Below are 18,356 nucleotides of genomic sequence, written 5' to 3' on the forward strand. Positions count from 1 at the left end.
CTTGGAAAATAAACATATTAAACAAAAATAAAATATTGAAAGACATATAACAAAATTGCCTATTAGGTAATCGGTTAGTACGTAAGTCATCTGAATTTAGCACATACCTAAAGCCCTATTACAAACTAGTCCAAGTTAAAACAATATCTTTTATCCTATAATTATTATTTAATTATTTTATAAACATTTTGCGACATACCTTTAATTCTTTTGACAGATACAGTGAGTGTAATACAGAGAATAACAACACTAGTGGTTGCATGCATATTACACGATGTTGCAGGTTATTAACACCACTCACAAACACAACACCAACACACCACCACACGAATGATTTTAAACAATTCGGCGAAAGATAAACATTTTCTTTGTATACTTTAGTTTCGAATCTTATTAACTGCGCGCTTGTTGGTTAGTTTCTGTGACGTAACAACTTGTTCGGAAAGTCTGTTTCAGGTCGAAAAGATATATAATGACAGATATTGAAAAAAAAACTATATATGTACTGTAATGTAATAATGTATATGATACTCGGCAACAAATACAACTAAAGCTTGGTTCCCACGCAACTCAAGTAATTTGACCAATCACAAAGCAGTGAATTATATGTCGCTTGTGATTGGTCAACTCACGTGCGTTGCGATTACGTCATTGCGTATCGTCCAATTGGGATCGAAGCAATAAACACGAAGCTCATCTAAATGATGTCTATAGCTATTTGTGTAAATTTCGCTTGTTTTCAATACTCGATTAAAAAAACGACAATTATGGATGGAATGGAATTGTTTATTTTAAAAAGATATTCTTTGTTCTTACTTAGATATAATTGATTGAAATGACGTAAAACATTCATTTTACCCTTTTTAGAATGTCTCAAATAGATGGATGTAACAGGGATAAATTAATGCAATTAATAATATATTTCACAGCAATTTTGCAAAATACCGAACACGTACAAAACGGTGAAACAACACCTATTATATAGTACATTAAATAACATAATAATGTTTAACTGTCTTATACTTATGAAGTTAAATAAAGTGAAAACAGTTTAAATTTATAAAACATTATTCAATATCCGGCCGCATTACATCTTTCATAGTCTGTGTAAATCGGTTACAACAAAAAGAGATGACGTGTGCGCTACTTTCCATGACGTGTACGCTAATTTCCCTGAAGTCTACGCTAAATTCCATGACATCACAAGTAGTACTCAACACTCGTACACTAGTTTTTTAATGTAGTACCGTAACGTACATGGATTTCGTCAACATCCAAAAGCGCTGCCAACGATACTATAACAATATCTATTTCAAAAGTTCGAATAGGCTCTATAGTATACACGCTTTAACATGAATTAAATTCTTAAGTACAACAATGTATAAACACAAATATGTTCTTTTTTTATTATAAAAAATGTACAAGCGAAGGTTTAATGTCTGATGTGCATCAGCTGCCGGCGGCGGCGCACTTTACAAGCTGCCGGCGGCGCACTTTACAAGCCGCCGAGAACAGCACTATCACTTTCATCATTGTTTTGGAATTCATAATTACAGAACGGCGTATCATCTTTGTCGTGGTTCATGTCCGGTAAATTGACGCCATGGTCTTTGTTGATATAAGAACGAGGTAACCGGTTACTGTGGATAAAATAGTAAGTGAAATAACTATTAAATGCACCGCTATACACGTGCCAACAACTATTAAACGTACACCAAAACACGCGCCAACAGCTATTAAACGCACACCAACACACGCGCCAACAGCTATTAAACGCACACCACCACCACACGCGCCAACAGCTATTAAACGCACACCAACACACGCGCCAACAGCTACTGTAAACCACCATTAAACGTAAACAATCGCGTCATTGAAATATCATCTTTGTCATGGTAATCATCATTTTTCAATCATCACAAGAAATCACCTCACTCCAATTAACAATACATTTGTTTTCATACCGTTCATTTTTCTTCCTAATTATCAAGATGGCGGCAACAATAATGATGAACAAGATCAGAACAATAACTATTATTACTAGTCCTACAACCACCGCTGAGTTATCAGAACCTGCAATGACAAACAATACAAAATGAACTATAATATTACTAAACTATTTCTTGAGAGTCTTCACATGAGTGTTCCCACTTGGACTCGCAACGCAATAAGTAATTTGACCAATCACATCATCATCATTCGAACAACTGGTCGCTTGTGATTGGTCAACTCACTGGAGTCTGCTGAGTGGGAACGACGCATAATTGAATTGAATATCATTTGAATATTTCAAATTGATGGGCCTATAGAACGAGGTATTATATTGCTTACCGTTGTTTTCACCTCGATAAGTATCGACATTTGGTGGTTTCTTTTCTGTGACCTTTTCAGTCACTTTTTCAGTTTTCTTTGTCACTGCTGGTGTTTTTGTAGTAGGAGCAGGTTTAATTTCTGCAATAATAATTATGAGAAAATGTGATGAAAAGTAAAGATGTATTATATTGGCGAGTACGGGAACCATTGAATTATCACTGCGATCACCAATAGAGGGGGTAATAGTGTTTTTGCTGCCATCACAAATTGTTGACAATCAACTTTTGTTATTTATTTACCCATACCTTGCTAAATTAATTAGTTTAAAAGCAAGTAGTCCTCTATTTATGATGAGGTGCAAATAAATACTATCTTAACTAAGTTAAGTATTACATGAATAATAAAGGTGTATTGGAGGAGAAATAGATTATTTTGCCTACGGGAGTACGGGAACCATTGAACTATTAATGTGATCACCAATAGAGGGGGTAGTTGTGTTTTTTGCTCCGATCATGATTTTTGAAGAATAAAGAGATGCTTGGATACTAGTATTAAGAGATGCTTGGATACTAGTATTAAGAGATGCTTGGATACTAGTATTAACGCAGTTTTTTCATAAATAAATGTGTATACATTATTATGTTGGGGAAATAAATTGATTTATTTTTATAAGTACGGGAAGACTATATGATATCTGTATTAATAGAGAATAAAACAGAATGGATTTTAAAGCCGGTTTATTTCTGAAGAATATGAATAAAGCAGAGTTAATCTCACGTTGACAAGAAGGCGGTTGTCCCTTCCAGACGCCGCCTGCACTGCAGATCATATAGCCTCTCGTCTTAGAGTTATCTTCATAGCCGTCCTGGCAGTCGTAAAACACAACGGAGCTGAACGGATGCGATGTGTCCACTGAACGCACTTTTGCGAACGATATCTCAGGAGGTTTGTAACAAATAATTGCTAAAAGAAAAGTTGTACTCTTGTAAAAATTTCGAGGTACTTAATTTTATTTTAATAGTTTTAATAGTCTTTAAAGTAATTTCACCATTTCAAACCCCAATGGAAACTAATTTTTTTTTAGGATTAATTAAGTTGTCTTGAATTCATCATCAAATGTTTTCCTTAGTTTTTTCTGATGTTTTTCATTTGACTGTTTTTATTTATGATGTATGAGTTGAATTCGGAATAAAAACAAACAGCAAAAATCATTTGCGAAATTCCTGAAATTTGAAAATCTTACTTTTGCATGTTGGTAGAGGATTGTCCCATTGGCAATCGTCTGTACACGTCAGTGTATCAGCACCAATCAGCTCAAAGCCATCATTACACGTGATCTTTAGCGTATCTTCCAACTCGTACTCATCTTCCTTTGGTGTTACGTCACCGTTACAAATATCACCAGGATACATACACGCTCCTGTACAAACAAAATATTTTGTTTGAATATTATTATCGCAAATAGCGTGCGCGACGCATGGTGGAAAGGTTTGGGACCAAACGTCAGGACGCGTACGTACATGATGTTATTGTTTGTACACACGCGTCGTGACGTTTTGCTCCTAAACCCTTTCCCATCATGCACTCTGCAATGATTTGCGATAAACCTTATTAATGGTGCAAAGTTTCTAAAGCCCTGTCTACACCTTCAAACTTTATGTGACAATAAATGTGATGTGCCCATAATAATACATATTTCTAGAGCGCACTTACTTCGCCACCAAAGGTGCTTAAGGCGCCTTCAATATAGACGCGGTGACGTCATATTACTACCATGGGCACATCACATTTTTTTTGTCAAAAAAGTTATGATAGAGTGTAGACAGAGCTTAGACGACGAGAGAATAATTAAAATCGTTAAACTTACTTCGGCAATAAACTCCAGCTTCATCCGCTTGTCTGCACGGTGACGGGCCAAGCCGTTTATTACACTCCCGTAGGTGCGTCTCTGATCCCGAACATTTCACTGTATTCCACACCAATTCTGTCAGGCTAGGAAACTCGCCTTTCACAGCTGACCTTGCCGCGCAAAAACCAACTTCACGACAAGCGACCTTTGCTGCATCAATGTCCCAGCCGTTGCCGCATATTCCACCCCATCTACCACCAACAAGCACCTCTACTCGCCCTCCTATTTCGTCTTCGCCATTGTTCACCAACCTCACCTCTGGAGTAAAAAAAAAAAAGAAGTTAAGATTGCTTTAAATATAAATATTATAGGCTAACGCGCATCGTCGTCTTAAAGCAATTCTCAATATTACTGCGCATAGCGTTCCGAGCACCTTTGCTGGAGAAGTGCGCATTGTGATTTTACCAATCACAAACCATTCTTGACTTGAACAACTGCGCGTCGGACGAATATCCGCGTCGGACGAATATCCGCGTCGGACGAATATCTACATTGGATGAATATCCACATTGGATCAATATCCACATCGGATCAATATCCACATACGTCATAAAAATACTGGTTTCTTACCGGCACACTCGACTTTTACAATAGTGTCCGAGTCACATGTACCGTTCGTGTACGCGCAGTTGGTCAGAGTGGACTCAGCGCCCGTGCATTCTATATTGCGTATGTTGGTGGGATAGTTCGCTCTTGGCACGCCAGAGTAGCTTGTCGCAGTCGTGTTGAACAGTTGACTGCAAACGATACTGGCTGCTGTCATGTTGAAGCCTTTAATACACACTCCAGTCCAATCACCATTCTGTAAAACGTCTACGATTCCACTCATGCTGTCCGTGTTTTCATTATCGGAACGAAGGCGAATGTCTGAAATCAAAATATTTAACACATTTACTTGTTGGGAACACAGATTTGGCTGTTTTGCGTTGGAAGACAACAACTATACTATCGTTAAACTACACGTGGCCTTTTTTCAAGGACATTATGTCGATAAAATTAGTCCCGAACGGCGCCCCGTACACGTCTATATTTTGCAATACACACCTGTACACATGACACCTGCATCTTCATTGTGATTACAATTATGGGTTGTCCATCCAAGATGAGTGCAATCATGTAGATTATCTTCCGAGCCAGTGCACTGAACACCATCTAACATAATCGGACCTATGCCACTCCCATATGCACCGCAACACCGCGACGCCTTTAGCGTTTTCGGTAAATAGCCGCCAAGTTGGCGACAGACGACCACTGCGTCGTTGTAGTCCCAACCATCGTCACACACCGTTCCCCATTCGCCACTGTGATACACCTCAACACGGCCTTCTAGAGGGTTAGGCCCATCAACCAGTCGAACTGGAAGACCTACATATGAAACAATATAAACGCATTTTCAACTGAAACTAATAGAAAACTGAAAACCGATCCTATTTAGTCAAGTTTGGTCCCTACTTTTTGACGCAACGTAAGGATGTAGGCGCATAGCAAGTAATTTTACCAATCACGGCGGCGCAATGAACATCCGAACCGTCGCTTGCGATTGGTCAACTCACTTGCGTCGCGCCTACGTTATTGCGTTAAGTTTTAAGTTTTAATTGTACAATATTCCGCCGTACCACGCCGAGAATGTTAAAGAGTCGCTATCCAATCGAGTTCGAACAATACCATGAAAGCCCCAGTGGTCTAATGGTTAGGACATCTGCGGTCCGAGTTCGAGTCTCGGTTGGGGCGACTTTTTCTCATTCTCACAGATTTCTTCATCTTTATCGTTTCAAATTAATTAATTACATTTCAGTATATCACCGGGCGGTTTAGAATTAATGTTCTTTGCCTGATGTGTTTATATATATATATATTGTTATATTTCTTTTATTCCTGTCCACCCAGGCAGCACTTGCCAACTCTTATGCTATGACTTTATCCAAATTCCCTCACTTGCACTGATGAAGGGCTAGTGTTGCCCGAAAGCTCTGCTAACTTTTCTAGCTGTTTTGACTTTATCGTTTTGATTTAGATTTTTGCTTTTTTTTGTATCTCCATTGAGATCCAGCCACTGACACCCACAGCATTGTCATTTTTTTCAGTAATTTGCCTTTGGATTTATATATATATATTGTATATATAAACAAATCAGGCAAAGAACAGTAATTCTAAACCGCCCGGTGATATACTGAAATTTAATTAATTAATTTTATACGATAAAGATGAGGAAATCTGTGACTCGAACTCGGACCGCCTGCTTGATATGCAGATGTCCTAACCATTAGACCACTGGGGCTTTCATGGTATTGTTCGAACTCGATTGGATAGCGACTCTTTAACATTCTCGGCGTGGTACCGCGGAACAGGCACTAGTCCTCAGTTGTACGCACGCGTAATAGAGATCAATATATATATATATATATATATATATATTATAACGTACGATATTTAATTTAATAAATGTGAGTGTTTATCATAATCCTACATTAATGTAATAGTATCAACATTGTACCTCGTTCACATTCAATCATGATATCTTGATCGTGTGAACAGGAGGTAAATCCTCCCCATTGATCGTGCTTGCAGTCATCCAGCGTTCCTTCCGTTCCGTTACAACCTAAATTTGACACCAGGATCGGTCCGTCAGATTTTGGCGGGATTTCGTCACTTCGTAAAGTGATTCGTTTGACATTGTAACCACCCATCATACTGCAGATTACACGCGCGTCGTTTATGTCGTATCCACGGTTACAGATCGTTCCCCATTCGTTGTTATGGAACACTTCCACGCGCCCGATTAGTTCAGTTGCTCCGCCCACGATACGAATTGGTCCTATTTGTAAAAAGAAAAAAAAACACACATTTTAAAATGGAAAGAGTAAATGAAATTCGAAGCTTTTCAGTTCGCCGATACAATTACAAACAACTCATGGCGCATTACGCAATACGCAGTATAAATACTGTGTTATCAATCTTTAAGACAGTGTTTGTACTGGGCCACCTTCGAAAATGAGATCGATGTCATGTAAACAACAAGAGTGGAAATTAGAGGTGTTTAATTTTAGTGATTTAGGAAAAACCAGATTGGTAAAAAGTAATTTAATAAACAAATAAACAAAATGTTTACGTTTGCATATGACGCCGACATCTTCTTCATGGCGACAGTTATGCTTTCCCCATCCATTGTGACGACATAGCTCTATGGAATCTTCTGTGCCTAAACACGCCAGGTCATCCAGTATGATATTGCCACTACCGGGACCAAAGCTCTTGCAACACTGGCTAGAATCCGTTCCTTGGTAGCCTAGCATTGTACAGATTACTTTGGCATCAGTGATACCAAAGCTATCGTCACAAATAGTGCCCCATTCACCGTCGTGGAATATTTCAACTCGACCCTCTAGTGCGTTATTTCCGTTAGCTAGACGCACAAGTAATTCTTCGTTTCCTGTAAAACAATCAAACACAACCTGATCTAAATTGCTATTTGTTGAGAAACATAAATCTGCTAGTTCCATACTGGGTTTCTTATTAAAGTAATCGGACACTTTCTAGTGAAAATAAAAATCGTACAAGGAAAGCAAGAATTTATACACGCTTTTTGATTGGTGGTAAAAACCAATCATCCGCGCAAACATTCGACGTGTGTGTGATTGCGCGTTGCGCATACGTCGTTGTGTTGCGCTCGTCCAAGTGGGAAAACGGCGTAAAACGTTGAACAATTAGAATTGGTTTTTAGCAGCATGGTCTTTTATATTTCTGTTTCGTATTTTAAATAAATCAAATATGATGCATTAAAATAAAGCACGTACCACAATATTCGCCGGGAGCTCCAATATCACATATTTCATACCTAGCATCAGGGTCTGTGGTATAACACCACGCATTGGTATACTGATCTGGGTTACGGCAGAAATTGTGATCTCCCAGGCCCCCGTTAGGATAGCGTTCAGGCGTCCTTTCGTGCTGGTGAGGGTACTGTGACGTCCATCTCTGACACGTCTTACCGGTGATTGTGGTATTTACCGAGCCTCGGTAGTCTGATCCATCGTGCCTATTAGAACATTCTGATGATAACAAAAACAAGTAGTGATCATTAATTATTGTGTATTTAAAAAAAAAATATATATATTTATATATATAATATTATTTCTACTACTTTAATTAATATTTAATTATTGTTTATTGTATTTGATACATTTATTAGTGTATTTTATACTGGTGAAACCAGGCTTAAACCTCTATATTGAGCTTATTTGGTCTATTAGTGTACTTTGTGTACTGGTGAAACCAGGCTTAAACCTCTATATTGAGCTTATTTGGTCTATTGATGTATTTTGTACTGGTGAAACCAGGCTTTAAGCTCTATATTGAGCTTATTTGGTCTTTTCCAGGCTTTGCATTTTTTATTTAATACCTTGAATTATTTTGTAAAACTATTAAGTTTGATGCATTGTGAAATAAAAACGAACGAACGAACGAACGAATTTATATGTCATTTAAGTTCGTCTGTATGTCAGTTTGAAGCAAGCACTATTCTACGCCTATCTCTATGGTCTATACATACCTCCACAGCCTAGAAGTTCAAATCGGAGACTAATTTGTCCCCTCCACGTCATCGAATTCATTCGAATAAATCTTCCCATTACCGGTTTATTAAAGTAGTTTGTTACAACAGAATTATCGTCCGTATTTCCTACAAATACCTACAAAATAAATAAAACGCCGCTGATGAATGAAGATAGGTTTTTGGTATGACTGATTACAAATAGTAGGGAGACTATGATTTGCGACGACCGACTCAGTCGTCGATGACATAGGAGCAGGTTAGTTTATGTCAACTGATGTGACGTCGGCTGGACAAAAAAACCATCACAACTTTGTCGAGGTATAGAGGAAAACCTCTTCGCATGAGCACAATGAATTAGGTCGTCGCAAATCAAGAGCTTCCTACTCTAGAGTCTTAACACAATAAGTGAAGAGAATGATGTTTAAAATACCAGATAAATACAAATACTTATTCAACACAGAACCTGTCAAACAAAGTTGTCACTACTCACCATACTGGTACTGGATTTGCGCACATCAGCCCAAGTGTTTCCATCTTGGCTATACTGTAACCGGAATTGTCGAACGTATTCGCCAGAACGGTTTCTGCCCTGTGTTTGTATGCCAGACACAATGTGAGGCACTCTTAGATCTACCTTGATCCATTGCATACTGGTTGAGAAAACTGGTTTCCAGGCAACGCCACTACCGCCAGGTACGTCTAAATTCAGTCGTGCTTTTGAGGGCGCGTATAACGGAGAGGCAAACGATGACGCACTTATTCGAATATCATCAATATTTCTATTTTCCATTCCTAGAGGATCTCTACAATCTATAAATAGATCAAGTTTATCCACAATTATTAAGGTTATTTCACACATGTACAGTGTCATTTTGTTATGCTTAGCTAGGCTGGTCTGGTGTAATCAGGAGAGATATTTATTTCACTCTTCCCTGGTATAATATCATTTACTTACTTAATTACTTAATACTTACGTTCACTAATGTCGGTGGAAGGTGTCGGAATAAACCCACCAGTAGTGGGCACGGTTGCGTTCACTTCTATACCATCTAAAAAAACACACATAATATTGTTTGTGAGTGGTGACAATAGAACCAGATTGATTAGTTACCTCGGTTATGTGCACATAATAATATATTAAGAATAATTTGAACATTAAAAATATCAATGCACTAAACAATGGCTGGTTTGTGGGGAGATAGACTTCAACTGTACGGTTCACATAATTTATTTTGTTGACAAAAGTAAGAATGCACCGAACGGCGCCCCGTACAACTGACCTGAAGTATCGCACACAACTCCTGCGTCTTCGTGGTGGCCGCAGTTGTGATCTCCCCAATCAGGGTGTCGACACTCATCTAGACGAGATTCTGCTCCAGTACACAAAAGGTTGTCTAAATGTATCGCGCCTGTTCCTTGGCCAAACTTCCTTACTGGTGTGTCCTGATTGGCTCCGCGGTATCCCAGTTGCCGGCAGACGACATTAGCCTCTTCTGTGCCGAAGTCATCATCACACACGGTGCCCCATGTTCCAGAGTAGAAGATTTCCAAACGTCCCTCCCCTTCGTTAACTCCGTCTTTTAGACGAATGTTTCCAGATTCTATAAAATATAGAGAAATTGATATCACGTATCTTAAAAACACGGTATGCTTTCGTAAGATAACTGTATGATAATGTAGCACAACAAAATGGCTGGCTCAAATATGGCTCAATTAATTAAGTTTAAAAAAACTGCATATATACCTCTACATTGTATTGTAGCAACCCGTCCACTAGTACATGTAAAATTACCCCATGATGCAACGGTGCAATTCGCTAGAATGGTCTCATTTCCCGAACACTTCAATCCTTTCATAAAAACGGCAGATTCCTGAGGAACACTTCCGTATTGAGCCGGCTCTGTCATGTGCAGTTGATAGCAGAACACCTTGGCAGCATTTTCATCGAAATCTTCAAAGCAGATATTTCCCCACTGGCCTTCGTGCAAAGTTTCGATCACTCCGTCCCAGTCAGAAGTAAGGTTCCCTTGAGAGATTCGAATGTCTACAAGGTAAAAGGTAGATAATAAAGAATAACAATAACAATTCTATGTGTATTATATTTTATATCATACAAACTAACTATACCTGTGTATTCTACGCCAGAATTACGTCAAGACTGCAAGCTGTCACTTGATAATATCTAACCGACAATTGCAAGTCAGCTAGATACAATCTATGTGTATTATATTTTATATCATACAAACTAACTATATCTGTGCATTCTACGCCAGAATTACGTCAAGACTGCAAGCTGTCACTTGATAATATCTAACCGACAATTGCAAGTCAGCTAGATACAATCTATGTGTATTATATTTTATATCATACAAACTAACTATATCTGTGCATTCTACGCCAGAATTACGTCAAGACTGCAAGCTGTCACTTGATAATATCTAACCGACAATTGCAAGTCAGCTAGATACAATCTATGTGTATTATATTTTATATCATACAAACTAACTATATCTGTGCATTCTACGCCAGAATTACGTCAAGACTGCAAGCTGTCACTTGATAATACCTAACCGACAATTGCAAGTCAGCTAGATACAATCTATGTGTATTATATTTTATATCATACAAGCTAACTATACCTGTGTATTCTACGCCAGAATTACGTCAAGACTACAAGCGGTCACTTAATAATATCTAACCGACAATTGAAAGTCAGCTAGATACAATTATATGTGTATTAAATATTATATCATAAAAGCTTACTATACCTGTGCATTCTACGCCAGAATCCTCATGATGCCCACAGTTATGAGTTCCCCAACCACTGTGAACACAATCTTCGATTCGGTTTTCCACTCCCGTGCAACTGAGGTTGTCCAGATGAATTACTCCTGTTCCTGTCCCGTAAACGGCGCAGCATTTTGCTGAATTACTTTGTTTGACTGCATAGTTACCAAGATGGCGACATGCAACAACTGCATCGAAAAAGTCCCATCCGTCGTCGCAGATTGTGCCCCACTGTCCGTTATAAAACAGCTCTACTCGGCCTTCTAAATGGTTGTTGCCATTCACCAGTCGGATCTTAGTAGCACCTAAAAATACAAACAACGTATTGTTGTTGTCGGAATCTTTATAATTGTTGTTTATGATGTGGATTACTGATATGAGAGTCTATAAATAATAAATATTATTTCAACAAGAATATAGGTGAATCAATCCAGTTAATTTGACTTGACCGTTTTGCTTAAACATATGTTGTTTGTTTTTAATTATTCTATAAATGTTTAACCTAAAAACATGTTTAAAATGTCATTACCTACGCACTCTACAGCTGCGATCTTATTCGACGGGCACGTTGATTGCCAGGGGCCATGTGGGCAATCGGTAAACATAGCCTCATCACCATTGCACGCCATGTTAGTAGTAATAACCTCTCCACCAAAATCATCAAGATCTAACTCAAAGGCTCGAACGGCACTTGTGTTGAAGAGCTGCCGACAGATAACAGACGCGTCGTTTATGTCCCAGCCATCTGCGCATATCTTACCCCACGTACGGTTGTTAACGATCTCTATGTAGCCCTCTGATGCTGAAGCAAACGTAGAGCCCACAACTCGAACATCTGTCATATAACAATTAAATATGTGTTTGTTATACAAACACAGTAATACAAAAAATAAGGCAATTGTATGGCATTCATCCTCAATTGATGAAATTCGGATTAGGCCCTCTACGTACCCACGAAAGCTACAGTGCAGCTCCCAACATCACAAACGATTGAGGACGTAACGCAAGGACTTAACCGCAACGCAAGTAATTTTCCCAATAATGACGCGATGAATCATTATTGGTCAAAATGCTTGCGGCGCGCTTACGTCAACGCGCATGCGTTGCTTCCTAGGGAACAACCAAACTTAAAATAGCAAAGGCAACTATTCTGAGAGATATTTTTTTAATTGTTTGAAACCTGTTACGTACCTGTACACACGACTCCTGCATCCTCATTATGGTTACAATTATGGTTTTTAAATCCGTTATGACGACATTCGTCCAACTTGTTCTCAAAGCCTGTACACTGTACATTATCAAGGAATACTTCACCAATTCCAGGCCCGTATGCCCCGCAACATTTGGCAGAATTACTGGAACGTGTCGCGTAATTACCAAGCTGGCGGCAAATAACCGCCGCTTCGTTGGAGTCGAACGAGTCGTCGCAAACGGTACCCCATTCGCCGTCGTTAAACAACTCTACACGTCCTTCTAGCTTATTTTTTCCATCCGCCAGACGGACATTAAAAGCTGTGTAAACAATTAAAGTAGGCTATTAGTGTTTTGTTTAAAACCAGTAATACAAAAAAGGAATATGACAGTTCTAATAACAATTTTGTATTTTGCAAAAAAAATCAGCAAGGAGGTATAATACAAGGTATGAATGTTATATGATGAAACTCGCTATGTCGAAATAGATTTATGAATTAATTACTGTAAGGTCGAATTATGATTTTGAAAGTATCTGTGAGCGGGGTTGTTTTTGGCATTACGAGGCAATAGTACTATATTATTGTTCGTTTCACTTTCTCTAAGGTTGTGTTCGTAAAATCTAAATAACGCAATGCTATATCAATATATAACATTGAATTTGATTTCCAATCGTTTTACGCAGGTAACAGTAGTAATTATAAGATTAAATACGATTTGACGCGTTCAAACATAGATAATAACGGTAAATGTTATTTAGGCCTACGCACGCGCCGATATGATGAGCCCAAACATTGATAACAATGATACATTATATTTACGCGCGCGTCGATATGATGAGTTCCACCATGGATAACAATGGTACATTTTATTTACGCGCGTGTCGACATGATGAGACCAAATATTGATAATAAAGGTACAATGTATTTATGCGCGTGTAAACTCGTCACTGAAGATATCAGCATGTAATAAAATTGCATTGTGATTTTGACCTTAAGTGCCCGGAACAAAGTCACGCTAGCATGTAATTGAGATCCTATATATCCTCTACTTAATATCAATAAAATGAAAACCTTTGGCAATTGAGGAAACGTTGTAAAGCAAGGGATGTCGCTATAACATATCCCTAAAATACAGCTAGTGTTCCTTTGCACAACAGTGTGTACTTAAACACGTTGTTAAGTAACAATAGGTGTGTTTATGTTAGCATAGGCAAGGAAATACTTGTATTAACAGTCTCCTATTTATTTAAATAAACTTCCACACATAGAGATGAACACTTTCTATCGCATATGTAGTTTTATACATACATCCTGACCAAGGCATAGTGTTTTCGCAACTTTCTTTCTGGCTGTTTAACTTCACCATTTTGATTCAGGTTTTTGCTTGTTTGAAATTCACAACATTGCTATTTTTCAGTAATGTATCAATATGTGTATGATAATTTGAGTTTTGTTTAGCTTTTTATTTCGACTGAACCACAGTTCAGTTTCGGTAATTTTCTTCTTTTTCCAAATTTATGACTTACATTAACGAATGTTCATAATAATTTTATTATGATGTTTATTTTAGATTATTTATTTTAGAATATAAAAATCTATAGAAAATAACTAAGCTTCATAACTTAATTCTAACGTTCTATTTTTAGCTATCGTAAAAGTGGAACACCATTGCTACAATGTTGCAACTACTTTCGATAAATCGGTTTCCGATTTAATAATCTAAAGGAGGACAATTCATTGACTAAAGGTTATCATTAGGGACAATAAGTAATCTATAAGACATCCCTTTGGTAGTTGGACGTGAGAAGAAACAACAAATCATTTATTTTATACAAATCGCCGAGCTAGATGTGAACACATGTTCAATTCATTTCAAAATTAACATTTATTTCCAAAATGATAGCGTCACCAATAAAGAAAAGACTTGTGTCAGGAACGCCAACACAAAAGACTTGTGTCAGGGACGCCAACACAAAACATTCAAAAGCAAACGAAACATATATATACAAAACACAGAAATGAAAATAACATCAACATTATTCACACTAAAGCTTGCTTATTTATACCATTTGGATGCAACGCAAGGAGGTAAACGCGCCGTAAGTATTTTGACCATTCACGACGCGATACGTCATGAGCATTGTCGCCTGTGATTGGTAGATTCACTTGCGTCGCGCCTACGTTGTTGCGTTGCGTTCAGACTGTGGGCTAATGGAAATATTCACATTTTCTTACAATTAATTAAACATTCTCCTCCAAGTGAAATACCACTTAAGGGTATCCTAAAATATGGAATAAATGGTATTTAATGAAACATCTGACGTCAGTAAGTGCGGTACTTGAACTGAGAAGAGTTCTATTCTATTGTAACAACCGTTTTGTGTAAAAGTAAAAATAATGCTCATTTTAGAACGAGATTAAGTTGTAGAAAATCATACCGCAATAGGTTTTAACAAAATAAAATTAATTTATTATATCTGTAGCTTGAAAACCCAATACAATAATTACTATTTCTTTTATTTAATTAGGTTTAAAACAGAAGCAAAATGTAATATAATAAACATTATAAACCAACTGGGTTTTTGTGATATTCCGCGGAAGCAGGGTGTGTCGAATATGGCAAAAATACCCACGGGACGCATTGCTCGTGTCCTTGAAAAAGCTGCTATATATTAAACAATTTCAAAGATAATTTTGTTTATATCACTACGAATTTAATATTTTGTTGTATTTGTTGAGCGGAAATTAAGACACCTTAAAACAATACGAGGAAGTAAGTAGCAAGATCTTGACATACAATCATAATTTATTTAAAAAAAATAGAAGCATATTATAATATAAAAAAACCGCGATAAATCAATTGGGTTTTTGGGATACTCCGCGGAAGCAGAGGGTGTGCCGTGATGGGAAAAAAAATCCCCACGGGACGCATTGCTCGTGTCTTTGAAAAGCTGCTATTTATTAAACAATTTCAAAGATAATTTTGTTTAAATCGTATTACGAATTTAAAAACATTTTGTTTTGTACTTGTTGAGCGGAAATTGACACCTTAAAACAATACGAGGAAGTAGTCAGCATGTCGAGAGTCAATGTAGATTACAGTATCTAGATATGACTTACAGTGTAGTGGTATGAACTAAATATGAGTTTTAGTCAGTTTTAGTGACAACTTTCGAATATTGTACTGTTTTACTATTTGTCTTTCCATGGGTTAGTTATGCTTGGTTTTCACGTGCATAGACCTATCCGCAAACAAAGTATGTTTGACCAATCACAAGCAACAGTTTGGACGATCGCTTATGATTGGTCGAATTATTTGCGCGTTGGGTGTGCGTCCTTGCGTCGCGCACACTTTCTCTAATGCACAACGCCAGTGCCACACCCAACGTATTGTTATCACAATACAATTAGATCATTATTTACTGGCAAAATGCATGATTTACTGGAAGCTAAGTTTTCAGACCGTTGGACGCGAATTTATAATTTGATAAATAAATGTCTGTATACAAAACATGAGAGCAATTATAATTTGAATTGCGAACAATGGTATATTTAATTCCACACGGAATTTTGTTTTTTCTTCTAAAAAAGATTTGAAACAAGGATGAACGGTAACGAATGGTATGAAGTGTAAATGTATCTAATAGCGTGTAGAGCATAAACACACATAGATACGTGACTACTGTACCAGCATGATACTTAAGTTCAACTTACTTGGTGATGGTAGATTTGTTGTTGGTTCAATCATCCAGCCTTCAACGTTCACTACTAAGACAGCACACACAATTAGCAAGGGACGTCCAACGCCTACTGCCATTATTAGAGAGTTTCTTCTCGCCAACACTTATGTCCAAATGTCCCAGAAAAAACGAGATGATATTGGCGAAACTTGGCGATGTTAGATAAACTCCCGGTCCTCGTTAACTCCCGGTTCATTGGTTGAATTTTTTCATTTGATGTCGTCATGTATAATTACGGAAGTTATCTTGTCAAGACGGAAAGTGGAGAGGGTCACAATCTCGTATAGCAGCACCAAGGCCTAATCCACGGCTTCCGTAACATCGCATAACATTGAAAGTAGTCACTTGTTGCTGGACCGACGACAGCGTTCACATTATCCCCTAAACTATACAAAGCGTTATATAACAAAATATTAATTGTTTAAATTGATAATTAAATTATTCTACAATAAAAGTGTTTAAATTAAAGCCATAACATCGACATGGAATTTTAGCTTATAATGTGCAAGGCAAATAATGTGACAAATATTATCACAAAGTGATGGCTCATCAAAGCTGTGCCTTGTGGTTGGTCGAATTCCTTGCGCGTACGATCGAGTGGTGAGAATTAAGCTTTTGGCAAAGTTTAGTTTAAACTTTGTTTCCAGTAGGACGCAACACAAGGTCGTACACGCAACGCAAGCAATCAGAAGCACATGACTATTTCAACTGTTAATTGTCATTGGTCAAATTACTTGCGTACCGCGTACATCCTTGCGTTGCGGCCATAGTGGGAACCAAGCTTTACTATTGCGTAACAGCAGTGGTGTAAACTCAGGTAGAAAAGAAGCTTACAAAGTTCAATTTCCGACGACAACAATCATTGTCATCAAATTGTGGTTTCACTCTGCCGCACTTCCAATTGTGAAATTTATTTCCGAAACATCAAGGTCTGCTGTGAGCACAAGACTAATAATAATATCCTATACAATGGATTAATATCATTTCTATCACTTTTGGACGCGCGTACATAAATATTAATTGTATCAGGGTTTGTACGCGTTAAGTTATCAAAGTGTTAATAACTTAGGAAGCAGCTTGTAAAATGAAACAAGTTCCGATAGAATATTTATAAGTGATCTCATGACACTACCAAGCAGTAGGATTAGTTAAATAATAGCCGGGTTCGATGCACTTTTTCTTTGTTACTGGAACCTATGTGTACCTATTGCCACAATGCCTATATCAAAGAGGTACGAATTCTGAGTAGATTTGTTTTAATGGTTCTACAGGTAAGATGTTACCGGTAACTTTAAGCGACAGTTCGGATGATAAATTGAAATAATGTCCCCGCCTTTATCCTCGCGTTACACGTACGCCTTTGCGTTGCACGCAAGTCCTAGCGTTACACGTTCGTCCTTGCGCTGTATGTTCTTCGTCTTCGCGTTGCACATACGTCACCACCAGGCGCTGTACAATTGGTATGATACATGGTTATAATCAACGGTGAAGAAATATTACATCAATATCATGTGCATAACTCGTGTGAAACAACCCTTATCCATACATCACATGACTCGTGTAAAACAACCCTGATCCATACATCACATGACTCGTGTAAAACAACCCTGATCCATACATCACATGACTCGTGTAAAACAACCCTGATCCATACATCACATGACTCGTGTAAAACAACCCTGATCCATACATCACATGACTCGTGTAAAACAACCCTGATCCATACATCACATGACTCGTGTAAAACAACCCTAATCCATACGTCACATGACTCGTGTGAAACAACCCTCATCCATACATCACTCGTGTAAATCAACCCTCATCCATACATCACTCGTGTAAATCAACCCTCATCCATACAT

At 37.8% G+C, this 18,356-nt stretch overlaps 1 protein-coding gene across 1 annotated transcript; it reads right to left on the reverse strand.

The window, feature by feature from the left end:
* Positions 1–815: 815 nt before the first annotated feature.
* On the reverse strand, positions 816–16,721 carry LOC140059535 (scavenger receptor cysteine-rich domain superfamily protein-like). The gene is made up of 20 exons (XM_072105472.1): positions 16,469–16,721; positions 12,753–13,073; positions 12,091–12,396; positions 11,543–11,866; positions 10,519–10,818; positions 10,055–10,375; positions 9,749–9,823; positions 9,265–9,584; positions 8,772–8,910; positions 8,017–8,271; positions 7,332–7,652; positions 6,717–7,037; positions 5,267–5,587; positions 4,793–5,089; positions 4,181–4,480; positions 3,557–3,733; positions 3,091–3,276; positions 2,332–2,451; positions 1,965–2,073; positions 816–1,640 (listed from the first exon to the last, which is right to left on the reverse strand). Exons 1-20 carry the CDS (start codon positions 16,569–16,571, stop codon positions 1,496–1,498), a joined length of 4,761 nt encoding a protein of 1,586 aa, XP_071961573.1. The 5' UTR covers positions 16,572–16,721; the 3' UTR covers positions 816–1,495.
* Positions 16,722–18,356: the final 1,635 nt, after the last annotated feature.

The sequence above is a fragment of the Antedon mediterranea genome, chromosome 9 (genome assembly GCF_964355755.1).
Source record: "Antedon mediterranea chromosome 9, ecAntMedi1.1, whole genome shotgun sequence".
Taxonomy (NCBI): Eukaryota; Metazoa; Echinodermata; class Crinoidea; order Comatulida; family Antedonidae; genus Antedon; species Antedon mediterranea.